Below are 24,448 nucleotides of genomic sequence, written 5' to 3'. Positions count from 1 at the left end.
TAGCTGGAAAAGCTTTTCCTTTCTAAATTTTGCAAAAGGAATTATTAAGAGAAAACTAAAAATGGATTTTTGTGGGAAAGGACTTCTAAGTGTACTTGTTTTGTTTTCACAGGCTCCCTCAGCACACAGTGTGACAATTATGGACGCTGCAGTTGTAAACTTGGTGTAATGGGTGACAAGTGTGATAGATGTCAGCCTGGCTTCCATTCTCTTACAGAGGCTGGATGCAGGTAAACGTGACCTGATCCTATAAGTAAAGGTGAAGATGGAGAGACTTGTGTCTAGATGTGTGCAAACTCTTCTATTAGAGGATCAAGCAATCCATGTTAGAACATTTGCACATCTCTGGTTCCAGCCTCTTGAAATGTGGTTTCTTCATTCTTTCCAGTGTTCCAACTAGTCTTCTTTCTTCTTGTTCAGACGCTGCTCTTGCAATCCAGCTGGCAGCACAGATGAGTGCAATGTAGAAACAGGGCGTTGCACTTGTAAGGACAACGTGGAAGGGTTCAACTGTGAAAGGTAAAACAATGTCAGTATGTGGAATCAAGTGCTGAACTGATTGTGTTCTTGTATCCTCCCTACTATTATTGGGGAAGTGACTCTTGGCAGATATGCCGTATTCCAGTCCGCCTGCCTAGATTTTTGCTATCCAACTTGCAGAAGTGCAGCCCATTCAGAACTATGTGTCTGTTTCTGAAAAAAAAAGACTTTTGTAGCAGTAGGATTTGCTATAGAAAGTACTAGCATTGCCATAATATGATAATACTGTTGTAGAAAACATAAAGTGGATTCAGTTGATTGTGACAGATTCAGGTCATTAGCCTTCCCTGTACGTGAGCATATCTGTAGAAATGCCTTCCTTCAGTGCATAGATATAGTCAACACAAAGATATGCTCATTGTAGGTAAATCTCTATACTCAAAGCTCCTTTTGTTTAGTGGTCAGAATTGTCAGTGTAAATTCTGCCTTCTTTTATTTTCATCTCACAGCATTTTCTCAGGATGCTGGCTGTGATTTTAAATGAAGGGGAATGCTATAACATTTTAGCGTGAAATTCTGTCACTGGTGTGCATAATGTATTATAGATATGGCTTTTAGCCCAGCTTAAAGTCTTTCCTAAATATATGAATGCAAAAGCAGAAAAGACAGGTTATGGATTTCAGTGTTTTCTTTTACTTTTAGATGTAAGCCTGGCTTTTTTAATCTGGATTCTGACAATCCTAGGGGATGTATTCCCTGTTTCTGTTTTGGACATTCCTCTGTTTGTACCAATGCTATTGGATACAGTACCTCCAAAATTACCTCCACCTTCCAAACAGGTAAGTTTAAACTTCAGTTTTCCTTGGATTAGATTATCATGCCCTGTAAGCCATAATACTTTGAACCCATTCATCAATTTATTTTATTTTCAGCAGAAGAATTCATGTGCATTCAAAATATAACATGATATAATATACTTCGTCTTCCAGTAATAAAAACTAAGATACACTTGAAATTAATAAAATAAAATAGACGTTAGATCAAATTAACTTGCCTATGCTAATTTTAAATAAAGTCAGTTTGTTAAGAAATTAGGAGAATGAAACATGTAATTATGCCGTAACAAGCTATAATCTTTTAAGTAGGTGCTATGTAATCAATTGTATTGTACAACTTCTAACTTTCAGCTTCAGTTGCTTCGTAGCTTGGCTCAGAGTTGTCTGTTGTATGGCCAAGAATAGTTTTTTTTTAATCTTTGCAATTCCAGAACCTTTTAAAAATCAAAGTATAATAGCAAGTTTTGTTGTTGTTTTTCAGTTATTCAGTTCATCAGGACTGTTAGCAATGCTTGTTTGAATTCTTTTAAGGCTATGTTTATGTAACCATCTTCTTTTGCCATATTTTTCTAATTGTCTTTCATTTTTCCAAGCATTGGAATCTTATCCAGGGACTCTTACTTTCACATTATATTTCTAAACTATTTAAACTTAGCTTTATTATTCATTTTTTTATTGAACAGTCTAGTTTTATTTCCGCTAATATTGAGTGATTTGTTCTTTTTTCAATCCAAGGTATTCTCAAAATTTTCCTCCAGATCAATGCTCCAGTTCAGGAAATCTGTTTTTCTTCACTCTCCCTTCATGCTGGTCCACCTTTCACAGCCACGGTTACAACTAGGGAAACTGGAGCCTTCACAATATTTACCCTTGTTGTCCGTGTGGTGTCTTTACACTTCAATCATATGATGTCTAATTCTGTCAAAACCTTTCTCTGAAAGCGCTTGTCTTTCTTTTATGGTTACAGTCACAATTCCTTTGAATTTCTGAGCCTGTGAGTTCAGATCTGCTTATTACTTCAGCTTCTTTTCTGCCTATATCCATTTGGTTATTAGCATTGCCCATTAACATCATCTGAGGGTGTGTGTGTGTGTGTGTGTGTGTGTGTGTGTGTGTATTTTTGGTTAAAATTGAACAGTAGACTAGCTTTGTTTTTTTCTTTCCTCTTCAGCAAGAGTTTAGTTGGATCCTCCTCACTTTCAGCTATTAAAAGGATATATAGATGTTTATCCCAGCAATTTTAATTCTGTTGTCTGTTTCTCCTAGTCAAATATTTCTCATAATATATTCTCTGTACAAGTTAAATAAACAAGGCTGACAATAAGCAACCTTGGCACACTCTTTTTATCAATGTGGAACTATTTAACCATTCCATATTTCATTCTAATGATTCCTTCCTGGTCAAGTAACCAATTCTTCAATAGCAGATGAGGTGGCCTGCTATCCCCTGAACCATCCCTAATTTGTTGTGATTTGCATAGTCAACAGCCTTAATGTAATTAGTAAAGCATTAAATATATATATTTTTAAAACTTTTTTCTCCTATTCCTTATCCTTCATATGTCACCATGTGATCTTGGCTGCCTCTGCTTCCATTAAACCCATCTTATCCATGTGGCAATTTTCATTTTATGAATTGTTGAAGTCTGGATTGCAACATTTTGAGCATGTGAGATAAGTGCAATTGTTGGGAACATTCTTTAGTATTGCTCTTTTATTTTTTAGAATATAATTTTCCCCCAATCACATGGTCACTTGTAATGTTTTTTTCCATATCTGCTTATCGATTAGCATAATTTTACAAGATTTTAAACATTCTACCGGTATTCCGTCACCTCCTGAAAATTTCTCCTGTGATTTTACTTTCCAGAATGTCAGTGTTCAAACCTTTGCACATAGCATCATTTGGGGGATCTTTTTACATTAGGTCTTCCACTGTCTCATCTCACCGTGTACCTTTCACCTAATAGCAATGTTCTTTTTATTTTGTAGACAGTAGTATACATAAAGAGAAGCAATTTGATACAGAGGTTAAAGTATCAGATTAGAAACTTGAAGACCAGCTTGAGTCCTGCCTTAGACCTTGAGGATATAAATATTTCTTCAAGTAGTAACGAGAAAATCAAATAACTTAAATTATTTTCAGAATTCCATTCTCTTCTTTTCAGAGAAAATTGATACACTGAATAGCATCTTGTGAAGAATGATTAGAGAGGAAGAAATGGCAGATCTATGCTGACTGAAGAGAGACAGTTTAGTGTAGTGGCTAAGACATCAGGGTAGAAATCAGGGGATTGTGAGTTCTAGTTCCACCTTAGGCACAAAGCCAGTTGAGTGACATTAGACTCTCTCAATTGTATAAGGAGGCAATGGGAAACTATTTCTGAAATCCTGCCAAGAAAACTGAAAGGACTTTTCCACAGTCCCCAGGAGTAAGACTGACTTGAAGGCACACATGCATACAAAAGTATTCATGTAATACCAGATGTATTTCTTTATATTGTCCATTGTAAGTACTGAATAGGGAAAAGTGTACGATCAGTTGATATCTTGAGGAGTTCTCTCAAGAAACAAATTGTTGTTTTAGCCCTTACCCATCATATCATTAGGCATGCATTCTTCACTCCACTCAGCATTATATGCTGCTAAATTAGGCAACTTTATTAAAGAGTCAGCCACCTTTGAAAATATTAAATAGTGCTCCTCTGAGACTATTGGGGCCTTGAGATTACAAAAACTGACTCCCCTTAGCTTTACAGTTGTTGCAACAGTTGTTGCATGTTTATGATGTGAACATTTGTTCAGGCATTGTGATAACCATCAATTAATGACAAAGGTTCTTAACTTTTTTTCAGGCCATAGAAGCTGTCAGTTTAAAAATAGTCCTGGAACCCTTGATCAAGAAGCAAATTCCAGTTATTGAAAATCATGTTTATTTATTTAACTCTTTATTTAGCCCTAGGTTTCCATGACACACAATTTGAAAAGCTCTGTATTAAGCCACGTACCTCTGTCTCACAATCTGGTCTGCACGACAGATAAAACAAACCCAAAATTGGATGTGTTTGTAATGTCAAGCTCTATTTTGATTTGTTGCTTCCAGATTAGCATAGGGACGCAGTGGCTCAGTGGGTTAGGACGCTGAGCTTGTCGATCGGAAGGTCGGCAGTTTGGCGGGTCGAATCCCGAGTGCCGCGTAACAGAGTGAGCGCCTGTTACTCGTCCCAGCTTCTGCCAACCTAGCAGTTCGAAAGCACGTAAAAATGCAAGTAGAAAAATAGGGACCACTACGGTGGGAAGGTAACAGCGTTCCGTGCGCCTTTGGCGTCCAGTCATGCCGGCCACATGACCACGGAGACGTCCTCGGACAAGCGCTGGCTCTTTGGCTTTGAAACGGAGATGAGCACCGGCCCCTAGAGTCGGAAACGACTAGCACGCATGTGCGGGGGAAACTTTACCTTTAGTTATTGCTTTGTGAGTTTTGCTATCTGGTAAAACTTTTAATTTTAGAGTGGGTTTATCTGCTGTAGGTAAGAAGCAAAGTAAGAGAAGATTTATTGCATGAAATAATATACTGAACATGTGTAACCAATAAGCATAAGCAAATAGTTCTGCTCATAACTTGCAAATGATATGATTGGAAAAGAGTAGAAAAATGAAAATTGTAGCTACTTCATTGTACATATATAAAATTGTGGTTGATCAAATTATCAATAAAAGTCCATTGACTAGACACATTGATATTTTCTTTTCATTGCTACTTTGTGAGTAGAGATAATCTCAACATTTGTGAAGGAGACAAAGTACCAGATGGCTGAATTAGACCTGTTCTGCTCCAATTTAGACTTAATAACCCAAGCTTAATAACCCAAGATTTTTATTTATTTATTCATTCATTTATCAGATTTAGAGACCACCCATCTCACTCACAGAGCAACTCTGGGCAAGTCTCTAAATATGATAAATAAACTCTTATGGATAAAATCAAGTCGTCTATCTATCCTTACCAGTTTAATAACACACGCGCTGGCAATTTCTATAATCCCTGAAGCAGGATTTTTCTTGCTACATGGCTTGTGTAATAAACTATTTTCAATCAGTGTTGAAATTGTTTCTTTTTCATGATAGAATTCACAAAGCAAGTGGATATTCAAGTTATTTCTCAAATGTATTAAGTAGAGCGAATTCAACTTTTAACATAAGATGGTTTCTTCTTGTGGTTTTCAGGAAAGGAAAACTGGCATGCAGAACAGAGAGATGGCTCTGAAATCTCAATTCGCTGGATACCTGAGACTCAAGAAATATCCATAATCTCAGATACACCTTTTCCCATCTACTTCATTGCACCAGGTACAAAGGAAGAATGATTATTTATACATAGACTATATAAGTATGTTCGCCAATAAACTTTCTACATTTTACCTTTACTTGAATGTGGGTTTTGTTGCTTTTGTCTCAGGCAAATTCCTTGGAAATCAAATGCTAAGTTATGGGCAAAACCTGTCATTCTCTTTTCGGGTCGATAAGCGGGACACTCGCCTGTCTGCTGAGGACATAATCCTTGAAGGTGCTGGACTAAGAGTATCTATACCTTTGATTGCTCAAGGCAACTCCTATCCCAGCGAGAACATTCTGAAATATTCATTCAGGTAAAGGTGTCTGTATTTTCTAATCTGGAAAATGTCAGGACTCCCTGGAGGAAAAGATTCTGGTTAAAGCTCTTTATTTGCACAGCTTAAAATATTAGAACAAATTACTATAAATGGAATATTTTTTTATCTTAAATTGTCAATGAATAGTGCAAAATGAATGATTTTTATAAGTCCTTGAGGAATTAGAAGTTACTAAAATCTGTTATTTTGAAAAAAAAATACCAAATTGTGGTTCTTTAACTGCAGTTTTTAGAGATACAACTCTTATCATCTTTTGCTCTGTGATAGTAATAATGTGGCAGAGAACACTATATTGAAATATTTATTTTCTTCTATACTTGAGAGGACAGCTGCTTTTATGATGGATTTAATGGTTATGTAAGATTTTATTTTTAAAAATACTTGGGGCAGAACAGCCCCTCACCGATCAACTAATTATGTACAGCAGGGAGTGGAGAGTGCTACAACCCAGCCAAAACTAAGCACTTTGCACTCTCATTAACTTTAATAGAGGAAAAATAATATTTGCTATTGCTCTGCTGGTTTTAAAGCCATGCTGCTGTAAGCATTTAACTATCACTGAGTTTTCAGCTGAACATTCTATTAAAACATTAAGTCCAGCAATTTAGCATTTCTTTTTAAGTTGATTGAAGCTTCAAATCAGTAAGGTTAGATGTGCAGGAAGGCTATATGAGTGATATAGTTGAAAGCAGCAGTTGCAAATTGATAGGAAGCAGCCTTTATCTTGATTTTCCTCATTCTCCCTCCCCTCCTCCACACCACACATTATATGTGCTTTTAGCCGATCTCCCATCTAGGCAGTTTATATGAAAAAAACAGCTTGGTTTCAACAGTAAACTCAAGCACCTTTCTCTAGCTAGTCTCTTTCCTGTGCATAATTTTCTGTCCTATCCTGTCCTGGACATTGGAATGACTTTAGATGGGCTTGCTGGAAAGCATGGTCCAGAAGGCAGGTTTTGCAGACTGAAATCAAACCACTAAAACAGAAGTAGTCAACTCCAGGCCTCAGAGCTACGTGTGTCTGATTGTTTTAGAGTTTCCTTCATACAGAATTGCTAAAAATTGAAGGCATGGTTTCCTGCCCCTTTGAGCAAAAATAATGTATGAGTAATATAGTTTCAATTCCACCCATCTGCAACTAGAAAGAAAAAAACACCAATGCTGGTGCTACTTATGTCTGTGACATGACCTTATCTCCTTCGCATCTCTGCCACCCTTGTTATGGACCCCATTCTTTCTTTCCTCTCCAAAAAGTTAAGAGTGTTTGATCAGGCTTGCATTAAAGATGTCTTAGCGTCCTAGTCCTAGGGAATGGGTGAGGAGTAAGTAATACCCGATACATGCAGAAGTCTTGTTCAGACTCGAATGTACCTTCTGTCTGTTTCCTAAACAGCAGAGAGGGGAACTGTTTTTAGTTGATGGATTAAGAGGTGAAGCAAAATACCTCTGTCCTTACAAAGTACATATCTATAGCCTACAATAGATTTGTTTATGACCATGTTGTTGGGTAGGTAATGGGTCCTCTGTTCAGGTGACTAACTACAGTGTTTTCCCGAATATAAGACCCAACCATGAAATAAGCCCTAGCGTGATTTTTCAGGATGCTTGTAATATAAGCCCCACCCCCAAAATAAGCCCCACTTAAGATTGTCAGCCAGATGGACACATTTAGTACCGTATTTCCCCAAATATTAGCCCTAACTGGAAAATAAGCTCTAATGCATGTTTTGGAGCAAAATTAATATAAGCCCCGGTCTTATTTTTGGGGAAACAGGGTAACAGTGGCTGTTTCCTATGTTTTAACTTGTGTTAGTCTGAAGTGCAAATGCAGGAAGTGATTGGGAAGTTGTGAATATTTACTTGCCCAAGGACAGAGAAAGAAAAAGGCAAACACATATGGACTTTTTTTAATGAACCCTAGCAAAAGAGAGAGATGCTGCTACCCAATAATATAAGGCAAATCTCATTTAAAAGCAAATATGTCCACCACTCAAGTTAATTCTTTGGCATTTAAAACTGTTTCAATGTTACTTCCCTTTAGGCTCCATGAAGCAACAGATTACCCCTGGAGGCCTTCTCTCACTCCCTTTGAATTCCAAAAGTTGCTCCATAACTTAACAGCTATCAAGATTCGTGGGATCTACAGTGAGAGAAGTAAGTTGGTGATAATTGGTGAAATCAAACTGAATGAATGTCAAGAAATACCTTTCTTTGCAGTTGCATCTACTTTATAGAATTCTTGGAATGTTTGTAGTGTTTCTTGAAATGTTTTGTTGCATGACAAAACCATTTTGTTCAAACAAGTCTTTGCTTTAATCAGAAAGATGGAGCTTGATTAGTTGGTTTTATGTTCCATGCCTGTTTCTTTTCTTTTTTTAAAAAATATTGTAGTGTTAACTATTTTATTGCATAAATGGTGGCCCCACTCATTTATGGTACAATTTTCAACAAACAAAGCCCAAAGGGGTCATTAGACTGAGAGAATGTGCATCCTTATCTAAGAACATTCCTTGATTACAATCCTTCTAACCATTTCATAAAATTGGTTATAGTAATATCTCCACATTGAAGAGTTGATGTATTAGAATTCTTCACTTTTTCCTTATGATGCCATCCCACCCTATCCCTGAACGTTTGCAGTTTGAATGAGCTCAGTATGCATAGTAGCTTGCCACCTATACCCAAAATACAAAACTTATCTGGGGCTTCTTAAATCAGGGTGATAAAGAGGTTGCCAAAAATATAGCACACGGACATATAGTTGCATTAAAGGACTCCACATACCTAAGGAGGAAATGACTTCACAAGGGAGACCAGAGAGATTCTGATATGGTTTACATTCTTCTATTGTTAACATGCAGGCTCACCTAAGGTTGTGGCTGGAACTACCACTCCAGATATAAACAATTCTACATCAACAGCCAGCACCGTAGAAGTTGTGGTGTACGTGAGGCACAGCTGTTCTTCAAGCTGTTCTGAGGCAGCAGTTATAGGGCAAGCCCAGTTTTGAGGAGGAATCCAGTGTTGGTTGAGTTGAAAGCTAAGAGAGAAGGGGGAAGGAAATGCTCTTTTCTCTAGAATGCCTGGTTTTGCTGAACTTCCTCAAAGTGGAACATTAATTCAGCCCTGAAATACCAATCCATCTGTCAATCTGCAAAGGTGGGAGTTGCTCCAGGTTTTTTTCCCCCTGAGGATATATGCAGAAGGAATGGTGTGTGTAAATAAGTTTCTTGCATTCCTTACCCACCCATGCTTTTACAGGGAGAATGTTTGGCTGGTTGCCACACCTGTGTGCCTCTCAGCCTTTACTGTACAAAGGCAAGACATTGGCCCACATTGGTAACTTGACATCATGGGTAGGCCCTGGTCTTAAAGTAATACTAACTCCTTGAACACTTTGCTTACAAATTAGGAACCAGATGGGTTGGCAAAATGTTGTAATCCTTGGTTTTATTGTGTGCTACCCAGAGTCACTTCATGTGAGATGGGCAGCTTCTTACAAATAAAAGAAAATGTGCCCTATGCCCTTAACTGTAATACCTCTCTTTCCTTTCTAATTATAATTATATTGTGATTTTTTTAAAAAAAAATACAAGAATAGAATATTCCAAAATCTTTGATTTAAAACTATAAATTGGGGTGGATTGATAAGTCTTGATTGATTATGAGGGGACCCAGCATCATAATTCCCTTTTGTTGCTATCTAAGGCAAAACCATGATTGAGGCAAAGGAAGGGCTAATCCAGTGAGTAAAGGAAGATGGCCAGGGTCCTCTTCCTCACCTTGGCTCCAGACCAAGAAATTATTATAGCATGTGGTTCATTTGTTAGAAAATAACCTTTGCCTGGGTGTTAATGCTTGAATGTTAATAACTTCACAAAATGTCTTGGATGGAAGTATATCATTGTGTTGAATGGGAACTAAGTGAATCTCCTCGAATCCTTTTCCTAAGGCAACAGACTACACTGGTTAGTTAAAACATTGAAGCAGCACGTTAGAGTAGCACACTTGGCAGGGTGCAAGCATGACCTGTAAATCCAATGTTTTAACAATCAAAAAGACCCCCAATGATTGTTTTATACAGTATTTTTGCCATACAACTTTTTGACCAGTGCGGAAGATACATTTTGACATGCAACCCCAATCATCTCTAATTCTGACACAAAGAAGAACAAAGCAGCCAAAGTATTAGGAATGCACAATTATTCCTTAGGGTCTTGGAAATAAGTTTGGATAAATGCTGGATAAATGTACTTGATGCTTTAAATTATGACAGAAGTGTTGTTCTATTGTTGTTGTTGTTAGCTGCGAAGTCGTATCTGAACCATCGCGAACCCATGGACAATGTTCCTCCAGGCCTTCCTGTCCTCTACCATCTTCTGGAGTCCATTTAGGCTCACACCTACTGCTTCAGTGACTCCATCCAGCCACTTCATTCTCTGTCGTTCCCTTCTTCTCTTGCCCTCAACCTTTCCCAGCATTAGACTCTTCTCCAGTGAGTCCTTCCTTCTCATTAGGTGGCCAAAGTACTTGAGTTTCAACTTCAGGATCTGGCCTTCTAAAGAGCAGTCAGGGTTGATCTCCTCTAGGATTGACAGGTTTGATCGCCTTGCAGTCCAAGGGACTTGCAGGAGTCTTCTCCAGCACCATAGTTCAAAGACCTCAATTCTTTGTTGCTCAGCCTTTCTTATGGTCCAACTTTCACAGCCATACATTGCAACTGGAAAGACCATAGCCTTGACTATATACACTTTTGTTGGCAGGGTGATGTCTCTGCTTTTTAGTGTGCTGTCTAAATTTGCCATGGCTTTCCTCCCCAGAAGCAAACGTCTTTTAATTTCTTGGCTGCAGTCCCTGTCTGCAGTGATCTTGGAGCCCAGGAAAATAAAATTTGTCACTACCTCCATTTCTTCCCCATCTATTTGCCAGGAATTGAGAGGGCCGGATGCCATTATCTTGGTTTTCTTAATGTTTAGTTGTTCTGTAATTGTATTTTATTGTGTGTGCACATGTGCATGTTTAAATGCTCTGTTTATGTTGTTAAGATTATAAATCACTAGCAATCCTGGATTCTTAAGACATAGAAATGAGATATACCAACCAATTGGGGGCTTATGTCAAGTTGAAACCCACAAGACAGACTCTCTGCTCCCTTCCCAGATATCAATTTAAAAATATGGGAGAAAATGCTGTGAATAGTAAAAGAAGGTTATTGGTGACACTTGAGATGTTGCTTCATGGAACTCTTTTCTCTTCTTTCATATCAGCCAGTCAGAAAACAATGCAAATGGGAAAGCTAGTAGAAAAAATAACTTGTGGCTATGGCTGGAAACTCTAAACAAATCCAGTTCTGTACTTTTGTGTGCCTTGTCTGGAAGCAGTGGAGCTGCTTTACTGTGTTATGGAGGCTATCAACAACTTCTGTACATCTTACTCATCTTTATTATTTTTTTCTTTAGGTGCTGGGTATTTGGATGATGTTACTATCGTGAGCGCTCACCCTGGGCCTGGAACACCAGCAACTTGGGTGGAGAATTGTGTGTGTCCCGCAGGATACTTGGGGCAGTTCTGTGAACTCTGTGCCCAGGGCTACAGAAGGGAGACTCCAAATCTCGGACCCTATAGTCCTTGTGTGCCATGTTTCTGCAATGGGCACAGTGAAACCTGCAACCCTGAATCTGGTAAAAAGAATCATGGGGGACACTGTTGGTGTTAGGTTTTGTTTGCTCTTTGATGTCTTGAATGTAATGATTATCTAGATTAGTGCTACTCAACCTTGATATCTTAAAGATAAATGGACTTCACCTGGTGAGGGAATTCTGGGAGTTGAAATCCACACATCTTCTAGTTGCCAAGGTTGAGAAACATTGACGTAGACTAGACATGTCAAACTTGCAATGTCACATGACGTCGTGTAACGTATGGAGCTTTTTCGCCATTGCTGGCAATAGGGTGGACGTGGCTTCCCGATGACGCATCTGACCCCTGGGCCGGCAGTTTGATACCCGTGACCTAGACTCACCTTAAATGAATGCCCTAATCTAATATTCTTTATTTTAGTATTTAAATGTCATGTTCCATTCTTTTACGCATAAAAGCATGTTGCTTTATCTACACCTTTCCCTTGTCTGCCTCTAAAACAGGGTATTGTGCAACCTCAGGAGAATCTCCTATGAGATAGCTGCCCTAGAGTTTCAGCCTCTGGATGATAAGCTTTCCTCTCTTTACCCCCAGGAGCATGTGACTGCAGAGATAACACTGCAGGTCCTCACTGTGAGAAGTGCAGTGATGGTTACTATGGTGATGCCACCACAGCTACCTCCTCAGATTGCCAGCCATGTCCCTGTCCCGGGGGGTCAAGCTGTGCTGTAGTTCCCAAGACCAAGGAAGTGGTCTGTACCAGTTGTCCAGCTGGAACCACAGGTATGCTCTTGTTGAATTCTCATTATGAAGGCGTAGCTTTGGCAATCTCTGTTGCACTGCTGGATAGAGGAGTAATTGAGAGTGGGGATACAAAGAGAAAGTAGTCTTATGAATTTGTTCTATGTTTTTTTCAGCAAATGTTTCCAAAATTCAACCATACTGAATCTCATTTTTATTCAACAAACAAGCAAAGGAGAATTATTTGAGTAATGATGGAAATGGCAATATCTGGATCGATCATTCTGGAAATGCAATTCCTATGACAGCCTTGGAGCTAGGGCAATCATCTGGTCAAAAACATAAAAATAGGAACTTTGCCCAGTTTCTTTAGGCAATCCTAACTCAAATTACTGGATGAGGCAGTGATGTTAATAACAACTCTTGCCCCCTTCCTTCCTTCCTTCCTTCCTTCCTTCCTTCCTTCCTTCCTTCCTTCCTTCCTTCCTTCCTTCCTTCCTTCCTTCCTCCCTTCCTCCCTCCCTCCCTCCCTCCCTCCCTCCCTCCCTCCCTCCCTCCCTCCCTCTCTTTCCTAGGGCAAAGAATTTATTTCCCCAGCAGAATTTCATATGTTGACCCTGGTTACCCGTTCAGTACAGAAATCAACCTTAGGCCCATTAAAATAGAAAAGCTCAGTTTCAAAAACATGTATGGCAGGTTTCCAGGAAAGCATAAGAAAAATAGCATTTTAAAAATGGGCTCAGTAAATGCTTGGACCCAATCACCATTACAGCTGGTGGAAGAAATTACACTCCTTTTTCTTTTCTTTTTAATGACTGAACAATGTCAGAATTGACCCCAAGGAATAAAGAAATTGGCCAATCTTGGCAAATGTGTCACTCTTGGAGGAGGCAGCTTTCAGATGGTTGCACAGAGTGTCTGTCCATGACCCAACTTGTCTGACTGGTAAAAGTAAATACAAAATAAACTTTGCTGTGCATTTCTGAATGCTGGATTTATTGAGGGTGTGTCCAGTGTTCTTTATTTTATTTTTTCTTATCAGTCTGAACAGTCGTGCTTCAGGCCTAAATCCTGATTTCTCTGAAGGCTCTTTGTTTCTCTTTTTTTATCTCTCCTATCGATTGCTACGGTAGATAACCATTACCATAACCTAGAAGCTACGGATTTTATAGAAAGGTGGCATTTAGAGCTTAGTGCATGCTTACACTTTTCAAAACTTTAAATGGGTGATCTCAGTCTATAAATGATCCCATTTTGTGTAGGAACCCTATGCACTTAGTGTAAAGAAAACCTTTTTAAAAAGTGGAAAAATTCATGTAACCTAATGCATATTTGGAACCCATTAGGATAAATATTCTATGATGTAAAACAGCGGGTCCCAAACTTTTGGGTACCAGGGACCAGTTCTGTGGAGAAAGGTTTTTTCACGGACCAGAGGGGGCGTGATTTTGTGTGCTGCCTGCATCCCATGGATAGGGCTTTGCTTGTTTGTGCGGACCGGTTGTTGGCATGCTGCAGACCAGTGTGGTCCACGGACCGGGGGTTAGGGGCCCCTGATGTAGAGCAAAAAGCATCCTACTAAGTATATGATAAATTGGTTCTCCTTTTATGTACTTTTTCCTGAAATATTTTTGCCTCCCTCTTAGATTATAAAATGAATTGTGGTTTTCCCTCTTAATGTTGCTATTAAGTCTCGTTTCTTATATCCCAGATTTCCCCAAATTTGGCACTTTTCCAGCTATCCAAATTATCAGCAGTAGGTCTGCTAGCTCAGAAATTCTAGAAGTTGATGTCTGCACATTTAGAGAATGCCCAGGTTGGGAAAAGGTTGTTTAAGGAAGTTCCTTTGAAACGTTACTGAATTGTGTTGTTAAACTCTGGTTTCCATTTAGCCTTTGATCTTTCCATTCTTCTAATGTTTCTTCTTGTCAGATGATGGTTTATGTTCTTTTTGCCTTTTCTTTGTTTTTGCTCTGCTACTTATGTCTGGAATTTGTTACCAGCTATAGCTTGGTCAAAGTAAGTACATTCCCATTTTCAAACAGCAATAAATTTATTGGTTGTTCTATGCAGCTTCTGCATGTCACTTGAAATCCATATCGCATGTCAGTTTGTCACTCCCGTCTCTTCCCTTCCCTTCCCGTTATCAGTAAGAATAGTTTTTAAAAGAAACTTCCTGTATTTCTGTATTTTATTACTCAGCATTTCCTTCTATTTCTTTTTGCCATCACCATCTTCAGACCAATAAACACAGATACAAAACTTAAAATACAGGGAAACCAATTTGAACCAATTAATAATGGAAGGAAGATGCCAAGTAATTATTGCAAGACATAGCTATTGCTAGAAAATGAGCAACTTATCTAGTGGCTGCCCAAGTTAAGTCTTGTTAAAAAAGGTTGCAATGTAGTCATTTCATGAAACTACAGAGGAGAGTTTTTATGTCTGGACTGCCTCAATGGTCATTTTTGGTGCTTTGCAGTGGGTGTTTTAATAATTGGAGCATTATTTCCAAAGCGTCTGGTTAAAATATTGTATTTATGAATGGAAAATGTAATCCTTATTTCCTAAGTGTTTTCATTGGCTTTGGACAAGCTTCTTTCTTCTCTTCCTTTGTTGTTGTTATAATTGGTGTATAACTGGTAAGCCAAATTGTGCTTCTGTCTCTGTACAAAAAGATCTGAATAACAAATAAGCACGTCTTGGGAAAGATTCCTTCAGGGTTCTAGTCATTCCTAGAATATAGAATCATAGGTCTGGAAGGAACTTTAAAGCACTTCTAATCCAACTGACATTACGCCTTGTTGTCATCTTCTGTTTCACTTTTTTGACACAGTACATAATGCCTCTTAAGCAGGGGTGTCAAACTCAATTTCATTGAGAGCTGCATCAGCATTGCAGTTGCCCTTGGGGGACCCGGGTGGGCACGGCCTACTGGGTAGGCGTGGCTGGAGTGCGTGTGGCCTACTGGATGGGCATGGCCAGCTCTACATCGTTCGTGTCAAGGGTGCCTATGGGGGCCTGGGCAGGAGTGGGACAGATCTGAGGGTCTCTGGCAGAAGGAGATGGGACTGAGGCAAGTGCCAAGACATGGTCCACTGGAGGAGCCTCACTGTTCCTCTCAGGCCATGCGGGGGGTGGGGCTGGACGGTGGCACGGAGGTCAAATGCCCAGCCCAGCCCTCAAGCACCCGTGGCACTAAGCCCAGTCCCACTTCCCCAAGGGGGCGCCCAGCTGCACTTACCTCCTCCTCAAGGCTGTTTCTGCTGTGCTTGCTCTCCTTAGCCAGGTTGCTCATGATGGGTACGAGGGCAAAGTCAAGAGGGAGGCCCACTCCCTCTCCATGTGAGGAGATCTGGCTTTGTATCCAAAGCTTCCTTAGCAATAGGATGGGAGACCCCCCAGGATAGTCCAGGAGGAGGGGGCAAGAGGATGGTGAAAGGGCAGCAGGGCAGGACTAAGGCAAGACTTCCCTCAGACCCTCCCTCTCCTTCCTCCCTCCCTCCCTCCCTCCCTTCCTTCCTTCCTAAGAGTGGTGGGAAAATATTTGAGATGAGGGAGGGAGAAAAACAGGCAAGAAACGTAGCTGGGGAAATGTCATCCTTCGTGAGGAATGAAGAAATGCACCATCGCCTGGAAGTGGCCAGCACAGGGCCCTTGCCTACTTCACATATCCGGCTTGGTGGGCTCTGGGGGAGGGGATGCCATGAGCAGCATGAGAGTTGATGTTACCTGTGCAATGCTACCCAGCCCCCAGCCTGCCCCGGTTTTGGCAGGCGGTGGGGCGGTCTCACAGTGCTGAGAGGCTGAGCCGGGTGGCATGAATCTGAAGAGAAGCACAACGCTGCCCAGCCCCTAGCCTGCCTGAAGTAGGCAGAGCCATGTGCTGGCCATTTCCAGGCGATGGTACATTTCTTCATTCTTCACAAAGGGTGATACCTGCCCAGCGCACGCCCAGGGGGCGGGGATGATGCAGCAGGGGCTGCTCCCTCGCTATTTCCAGATAGCCTTGTGGAGCTAAGACTGAATGCGTTTCAGCATAGATGGCCATCACGAAATTGTACATTGGCTCCCGGCCGGCCAGGGCCAAGGCAGCGGGGGACGTTCCCTCACTCTTTCCAGGATGGCTTTGCGGGCCACATGAAACCACTTTGCGGGCCAGATCCAGTCCCCGGGCCTTGTGTTTGACATGTCTGCTCTTAAGGATACTGAGCCCTCATTGAGCTGTATTTTTAATGAGCAAGCTTATTTATTGGGTTTTTCAATTACAGGTAGTCCTTGATTTACAACAGTTCATTTAGTGATCATTCAATATTACAAATGCACTGAAAAAAAGTGACTGATGACCATTTTTCACAACTTTGCATTGCATCATCTCCATGTTCATGTGATCAATTTCAGATACTTGGCAACTGACTCATATTTATGAGTGTTGGAGTGTCCTGGGTTCACGTGATCAACTTTTGCGACCTTCTGAAAAAAACTCAATGGGGTAGATTCTCTTAACCGTGTTACTAACTTAACAACTGCAGTGATTCACTGTGGCAAGAAAGGTCATAAAAGGGGGCAAAACTCAATTAACTGACTCACTTAGCAACATAATTTTGGGGTTCAATTGTGGTTGTAAGTCAAGGACTACCTGTACTGTTTCAGGAAGCCTTGGCATTCCTTGAAGTCTGTCCTTTTCAGTCAGCCCATATTGGTTACAGTTCTGTAAGCATTTATCCTTTGATTTCACTGTTGGGACTGAAAAATGGAAGTTTTCCATAATTTTTCAGCTACTTTTCCTGCCTTACCCATTTTTTGCATGGATTACAGTATTTATTTATTTATTTTTGCATGTTCTAATATATCTGTTTCCTGGGCCTGCAGGTAAAAGGTGTGAGCTGTGTGATGATGGTTATTTTGGAGACCCTCTTGGCCAAAATGGCCCTGTCAGGCTCTGCCGCCTCTGCCAATGCAGTGACAACATTGATCCCAACGCAGTTGGAAATTGCAACCGCTTGACAGGAGAATGTTTGAAGTGCATTTATAACACAGCTGGTTTCTACTGTGACCGATGCAAAGATGGCTTCTTTGGGAATCCCTTAGCTCAGAATCCGGAGGATAAGTGCAAAGGTAGGTGGATTTTTCTCAGTTAGTAATGCCTTTGTCACAGTCCAATGATCTTCTAGAACACAGGTCGGCAACCCGCGGCTCTTTCAGCCTTCTACTGCGGCTCCCAGTCCTCCTCCACCATTTGCAGACAGAGACAGAGAGAGGCACTTGTGCTTCCCTTCTCTCTCTCTCTCTCTCTCTCTCTCTCTCTCTCTCTCTCTCTCTCTCTCTCTGTGTGTGTGTGTGTGTCTCCGATCTTCTGCCTCACGCTGTTCTCCGACAAGCTTATTGGGCGGGCTCCCTATCCTTGCGCTGCGTCTCCGCAGAAAGCAGCATCCATCTCTCTCTCTCTCTCTCTCTCTCTCTCTCTCTCTCTCACACACACACACACACACACACACACACACACCACTTTAAGAGATGAGGTATGGGGATAATTATGGTGTATTTAAAGATGCTAGATAAGCTACTAAAATTGTTTTCACCTGTTGGGATGAAGGAGAAAGGTTTTTTTCTCCTCTTTGTCTGGCATAAAAATTTGTTTTCTTTGTAGCAGTTCATTGATTTCATAAATGCAACACACTATAGTTTTTTTATACATAGCATAAAGGTAAAAAAAGGATATATGCGGTGTTATCTTTATTTTAGATGTCAAAAGGGTTTTGTGGCTCCCAATGTTTTCTGTGAGAAACAGGTCCAAATGGCTCTTTGAGTGTTTTAGGTTGCCGACCCCTGTTCTAGGATATCAGTCTGCCCCTTTCATCAGGAGGAAAGCTCTTCTCCACGACACACCCCCAACAGTAGCTTAAGAGCAAGCAAAGACCTTCCTTCAGAAGCTGCTCTCATAGAGCTATGCTTACATAAATTGTCTGTCTAGCATATCTGTAGGGTTTGCACAGAAGCTTTGGTGGAATCTGAGTCTGCTGAATGAAAGATAATTCCTTTACCCTTCCTCATAGAATTTGGCTTCCCCACCATCTTGGTAGCTTTCCTCTAAACTAATTAGTATTAGAATCTAATGTTAATATAAAGGAGCAAATATAATAAAGAACAATCCTCTTAACTTTTCTTTTGAGGCATCTTTCAATATTTGAAATACCCCATGCAGAAAATTGACTACTAGAAAGATGTCTCAGTTACACCCTGAAAATAATCTAAAATCCTCATCTGTCCATCAACCGATGCCTGCAGAAACTTTTGGAACCTGGAGAAGAGTGGAGGATTTACTTATTCCATCCAAAGGCTTGACCAAAGTGGGCTTATGTTTGTCAACTTGTGTATTTATACATTGTTTGTGATGTGATCAGAAGAAATGGTTCCCCCACCCCATCCCTGGAGGAACACTTTGTTTATAGTTTGTGCCAAGTATTCTTTCTCTTTTATCCCACTGAGATGCATTGCAATATGTAGGCACATATTTGGTGAGCAAAGACACTAAAAACTAAACTGGAGGTTCTCCATTTCCTTTGCCTAATGACCCTCTTGCACTCAAAGGGGTTCCTATTTTCGAAGCGTGAAAATGGGAATTGCAGTGCCCCCTAGGCTTCCTGCAATTGTCCTCTGAATTACTTCTCGTTGGAAATCCCGTCCTGATGCCTTTCTTGCTTTTATTCTTGTAGCTTGCAGTTGTAATCCTTACGGCACAGCAAATTTACAGAGAAGCTGCAATCAGGTAACAGGCCAGTGTGAATGCCTTTCACATGTCACAGAGAGGGACTGCAGCTCCTGCGAACCAGGTTTCTACAACCTGCAAAGTGGGCGTGGCTGTGAAAGGTGAGCTCTTCTTTCCTGATGCTGGAATTGACTACTGGTGGCCTGGAGGATGGGACAGCATCAGCCAGGTTTCCCAAGAATAGAGGCGCTTTCGTTAAAACCAGCTATGAAAATTGACTTTTAAAGAAAGCCATCTCCAGCAGGTTGCCCCGTCAGTCTCCCCTTCATAAAATAACGATACTGCCTTACCTTTTCTGAAATGAAGCCTCAATACATGAAATTATGTTTGTCAACTTTCTTCCCCAGTTATTTCTGCTTCTCCTGCCACTGGTGCATTTTAAACTGTTAATCCCATAAAGCAGAGTTCTTTTCTGATTGCTACTGTGTGTAGCACTTTCAACTGAGCAGCATGCAAACGTACAAGATAGTTGCTGTGGCCGTTGACTATTGATTTATTTTTGTTGTTGGACCTTCCCATTAGTCAGCAGCAGATGGCAGCACCTAGCCAACTTTGATGTTCTCTAAAAGCTGAGCAGGGTTCAGTGTGGCTGATGCTTGAATGGGAAGCTAGATTGAATAGCAAGGGGGCAGGATGGACCAGGAGATGAAAAAGCATCACAAAACACAATAGGAAACCCCTTTCTTGAGAAAACTGCATGGACATCAAAATCCCCAGAAGTTGAAGTCTGCTTGAGGAGTCTTCGTCTTTACCTTACTTCACTTGCAAATCATTTAAAAGGAAAAGAACAGAAAGCGAACTATTCTTTAAGGACAGAGAAACTTTCAACATTAAAGTGGGGGCAGAGGAACCGATCTGAGAATTTAGTTTCTTAGAGGCTACGTCTTTTCAATTTTTAAATGCTGACTTCAGAAAGGGAGGCCTGTGGGGATCAGGCAATCTGTCCTCGCTCCCTGATGTCCTTCAAAACCTGTATCCAATCTAACCATCCCCGGAGTCCATGTATCTGGCTTTGTCAAATAGAGAGTGGAAATAACAACAAACATCAGGCTTTCTCATTTATTTATTGCAGCTACAGCGGTCAGACTGTCCTGTTTGCAAAGGACCAGAGCCATAACGAGATTCAGATTTTATTATATAACTAGGAAGTTACATTATCTGTATCAATTTTCAAGTTTAGAGGAAGATAATGTTTCTGAAGGGTTGTATATGGAACAAAAAACTTTGGACTAAAATGAAGGATAGGAAATTCAAATTTCATGCCAAACAAGCTTTCAAAATTCTATCAAGGCTTAGAAGATACTAAGAGTTAGTTCAAATACAGATAGTCTTTGACTTACAACCATAAATCATGACATCATAAATCAAGGCATCCATGTGACTGGATCTGATTTTATCACTTTTTTGCACTGATTATATCATTGGACATATCATGATCACATGACTGCTGAATACTGCAACTGGCCATAAAGGTGAGCTTTTGCAATGAGCCAAAAATGCAGTCAGGTGAACATTGGGGTGTACTGTATGCAGCTATTGAAATTTCAGAACCAGGTCATAAGTAGCTTTTTTGGGGGGAGGGGACTCCCTTGTAACTTCAAAAGCGAGAACTACCTATATATTGTTCTTATTTTATTTTATAATAGGCACCTTGTGTTAAAACCATTTGATTGTCCATTAAATTTAAATGTAAAAGTCTTCATTGTTCCTCAAATACTGCATTACTGAAACTGGTTTAATTCACAGAAAGTAGATATTTTCTAATTGGAGGTTTATCGTGAGTGCTGCATTCCCTTTTGACCAATTGTGTAGGCAAATGACATCTGTCTTTCATCCCATACTTTCATCCTTTTGGGCAACGTGTTTTGTTTTTTATGACATATTAGTCAAATCAGAAAATGACAGGCATATGCAGTCTTGTTTCCTTACCTCTGTTCCTTGCTATTGAGATGTATGCATTGTTCTTCCTCTACTAGATGTAACTGCCATCCTCTGGGCTCCACTAATGGCCACTGTGACATTCAGACTGGGCAATGCGAGTGCCAGCCAGGCGTTACTGGCCAGCGTTGTGAGAGGTGTGAAGCCAACCATTTTGGATTTGGTCCTGAAGGCTGCAAACGTAAGGGGAGTGGGGAAGACGCATTTCCTGTCCCAATCCTTCCTCATCCATTTGTTTTCCATCTCTGTTGCTCTGTATGGAGAATCTGTTTATTGCCATTAGTGTTTCCTTAGACTTGGACATCACAAGAGGTTTAATTCTTCCCCCCCCCTTTGTCTGCCTCTTGCATGTTTTCTCATTTCAAATCCAACAAGGATGTTTTTGCAGTTATATGAGTCTTGCTTTCTGTCTCTAGGGCATTCAGATTGCATATACTAGTAGACCATCTGCTGCTTCTTGTCATAAACACTTGCCCTGAATTTTGTTCCAGAACTGACCTGTTTTTTGGCTCTTACACTCCTACGCTGTTGCTGCGGAATGTGGCCTTTAGCTACTAATTCGGATTGAGAACGTGGAAAGTGTAAAATTTAGGACATACATGCCTATTTATTTAATCCTCACCATTTCCTTACTTTAAAAAAATAAATAAATTAGTCTTGGATGAATAGATCCACTTCATATATAACACTAGTTTCCTGCAGAGGGGGACGTATAGACCAGAGTTGGCTTTGGGAATGCCAAGTGCTTTCTCTTTTGTCATCTCCAAAATAATTACCCTACTTCCTTCTTCTCCTTTTGAGGAGTTACCGTTGTTCTGTGTCATAAACTTATTGATGGAAAACTGTAAGGGCAGTTTGAAATGTTGTTGGGATACAGCCTGGTGTCATTTGATGCAAAATGGGAAGAGGGAAAACTAATTGAAGCATAATCTTTTGAGTCTAAGTCACATACCCTGGTTTGTAAGTGGAGCTGGCATTTGGACCACTAATACAAATTACAGCAATAGCAAATATAACTCTGAATGTGAACATTACACAACAAAAATGTAGAGCAAACATTTGCTTTTGTCAGACCATAACTGAGCCCAAAATTTCCATTGCTAAGCAAGGCAGTTGTTAAATGAGTTTTGCCCCATTTTATGCCATAGTTGTTCAGCAAATCACTGCAGTTGTTAAGCGAATCACGTTGTTAAGCAAATCTGGCTTCCCCATTGACTTTGCTTGGCACTGAAAAAAGGGATCTTGCGACTGTTTTTCACACTGATGACCGTTGCAGCATCCCCAGGGTCATGTGATTTACATTCAGATGCTTGGCAAGTGGTTCATATTTATGACGGTTGCAGCATCCCAGGGTCATGCGATCCCCTTTTGCGAACTTCTGATCAGCAAAGTCAATGGGGAAGCCTGATTCACTTAACAGCCGTGTGACTGATTTAACAACTTCAGCGATTTGTTTAACAACTGTGGCAAGAAAGGTCATCAAATGGGGCAAAATTCGGTTAACAACTGTCTCACTTAGCAAGAGAAATTTTGGATTCAGTTGTGGTTGTAAGTTGAGGACACCTGTATAAGTACTCTGTTAAATTTCTTCAAACGCAGTGCCTTAAAGGTGCAGAACGATTATGAATCTTGCATTTCTGACTAGCAGATATATAGATAAAGATGTAGATATATTTGAAAGTCACTGAGAGGCACGCCCTAACCGAGGCTAGGTAGGAAAGGTATGACGCATTGAATCAGACTATTTACAGATACATTTGCTGCATCATTGTTGTAAAGTAACTCATGGTAAGTCTATATTCATGATAGAATAGTGAATCAGACAGGATAAAAAAAATGAGCCATCAGGGTTAGACAGGATCCCTCACTGCTGTTATTTTCTTGGCATGTCATATGGGAGACTTTTTCGACTATATTTCCACAAGATATTTTAGGACAGCAACTGCTACAAAGTCCAAACTAGCAGACTAGACTGGATAGAAATTTTGTGAGTTCCTGTCCCAAAGCTGTTTTGGGCAGGATGATATAATAAACCTCTCCTTCGTGTGAGTACAGGTAGTCCTCCACTTACAACAGTTGATTTAGTGGCCGTTCTAAGTAACAATGGCACTGAAAAAGCGACTTGTGACTGTTTTCCACACTTAACGAACTTTGTAGCATCCCCATGATCATGTGATCAAAATTCAGATGGTTGACAACTGACTCATACCTAGGTCAGGTGATTTTTCAACCTGTGGTGATTCACTTAAAGACTGCTTTCTATCATTGTTGCTTCAGAAAGCTGTGTTCACAACAACAACATCAGAGAATCTTTCCTTGTTCCACTTTGTCTTTCAGAAGAGCTGGAACCATAAATAGGTAGTCCTTAACTTATGACTGCAATTGAGCCCCAAATTTCTGAGCAATGAAAAGATTTTCCTAGTAGCTAAAGGCCATAGTGTAGTAGTAGCACCAATCCATTGACTTTTGAAAGAGGTTAATTCATTGGTCTTATAGATATCCCAAGATTACAAGATTTTTCAGATTGTTCTTTTTTCGTGTGCTTCTTCCCTAACCATTATTTAAATGCCTTGTGTTCCCTCAGCTTGTGACTGTAACCCAGAAGGTTCCCGTTCCCTTCAGTGCAAAGAAGAAGGTCACTGTGAGTGCAGAGAAGGCTTTGTGGGAGTCCGCTGTGACCAGTGTGAAGAAAACTACTTCTACAATCGATCCTGGCCTGGTTGTCAAGAATGTCCTGCATGTTACAGATTGGTGAAAGATAAGGTCATACTGATAACAAAATTTGCCAGTTTATAGCTAATTTTGCCAATTTAGAGGTTACCTATTTTTATAATGGGGAAAATTAATAGGATATGCATTTGTGCTTGGCACAGAAATGTACTACTGGCAAAAAATATAATGTTGCCTACTTAAAAGCAACAGCAGCAACCGGAATAATACAAAAGCTACATTAACAGCTCCAGGAATCTGTATATTCTTCCCTGAGCCACTTTGCATATTTTCAGCATCTTTTTGTTCATCCTTTTTTTTATCTGGAGCCTTCTAAACCTGTGTACTTGTCTTATTGATTTGTTGTTCCCTGTTGTCTCATTTGTTCAGGTTGAGGAGCAACGGGGGAGGCTGCGCGATCTGGAAAATCTTATAACTAACATAGGAACAGGTGATGACGTTATAACTGACCAGGCTTTTGAAGATAGACTGAAAGAAGCTGAAAGAGAAGTCATGAATTTACTTCGAGATGCCCAAAGTATCAAAGGTAGGTTAGCGATCTTCAGTTAATTGAATTATACCATTTAGCAGCCTATAATATATTTCAGAAGCAATCAATTCCTATGTGTATATGTGTTTATATATAAATGTTTTTCAAAAAA

At 40.2% G+C, this 24,448-nt stretch overlaps 1 protein-coding gene across 1 annotated transcript in view; it reads left to right on the top strand.

Moving 5' to 3' along the window:
• Positions 1-24,448, top strand: part of LAMC1 (laminin subunit gamma 1) — a 136,903-nt gene that overhangs the window by 91,741 nt on the left and 20,714 nt on the right. The window contains exons 6-18 of the mRNA XM_081323230.1: positions 113-230; positions 421-519; positions 1,183-1,319; positions 5,544-5,666; positions 5,776-5,965; positions 8,031-8,143; positions 11,449-11,670; positions 12,224-12,412; positions 17,243-17,488; positions 19,087-19,240; positions 21,116-21,258; positions 23,662-23,840; positions 24,177-24,333. Coding sequence (XP_081179356.1) covers positions 113-230; positions 421-519; positions 1,183-1,319; positions 5,544-5,666; positions 5,776-5,965; positions 8,031-8,143; positions 11,449-11,670; positions 12,224-12,412; positions 17,243-17,488; positions 19,087-19,240; positions 21,116-21,258; positions 23,662-23,840; positions 24,177-24,333 — 2,070 coding nt within the window. The remainder of the gene's footprint in view (positions 1-112; positions 231-420; positions 520-1,182; positions 1,320-5,543; positions 5,667-5,775; positions 5,966-8,030; positions 8,144-11,448; positions 11,671-12,223; positions 12,413-17,242; positions 17,489-19,086; positions 19,241-21,115; positions 21,259-23,661; positions 23,841-24,176; positions 24,334-24,448) is intronic.

The sequence above is a fragment of the Vipera berus genome (assembly GCF_964194415.1).
Source record: "Vipera berus genome assembly, chromosome: 3".
NCBI lineage: Eukaryota > Metazoa > Chordata > Lepidosauria > Squamata > Viperidae > Vipera > Vipera berus.
Note: the sequence above shows the minus strand (reverse complement) of the source record. Positions and strands in the feature narration are given on the sequence as shown.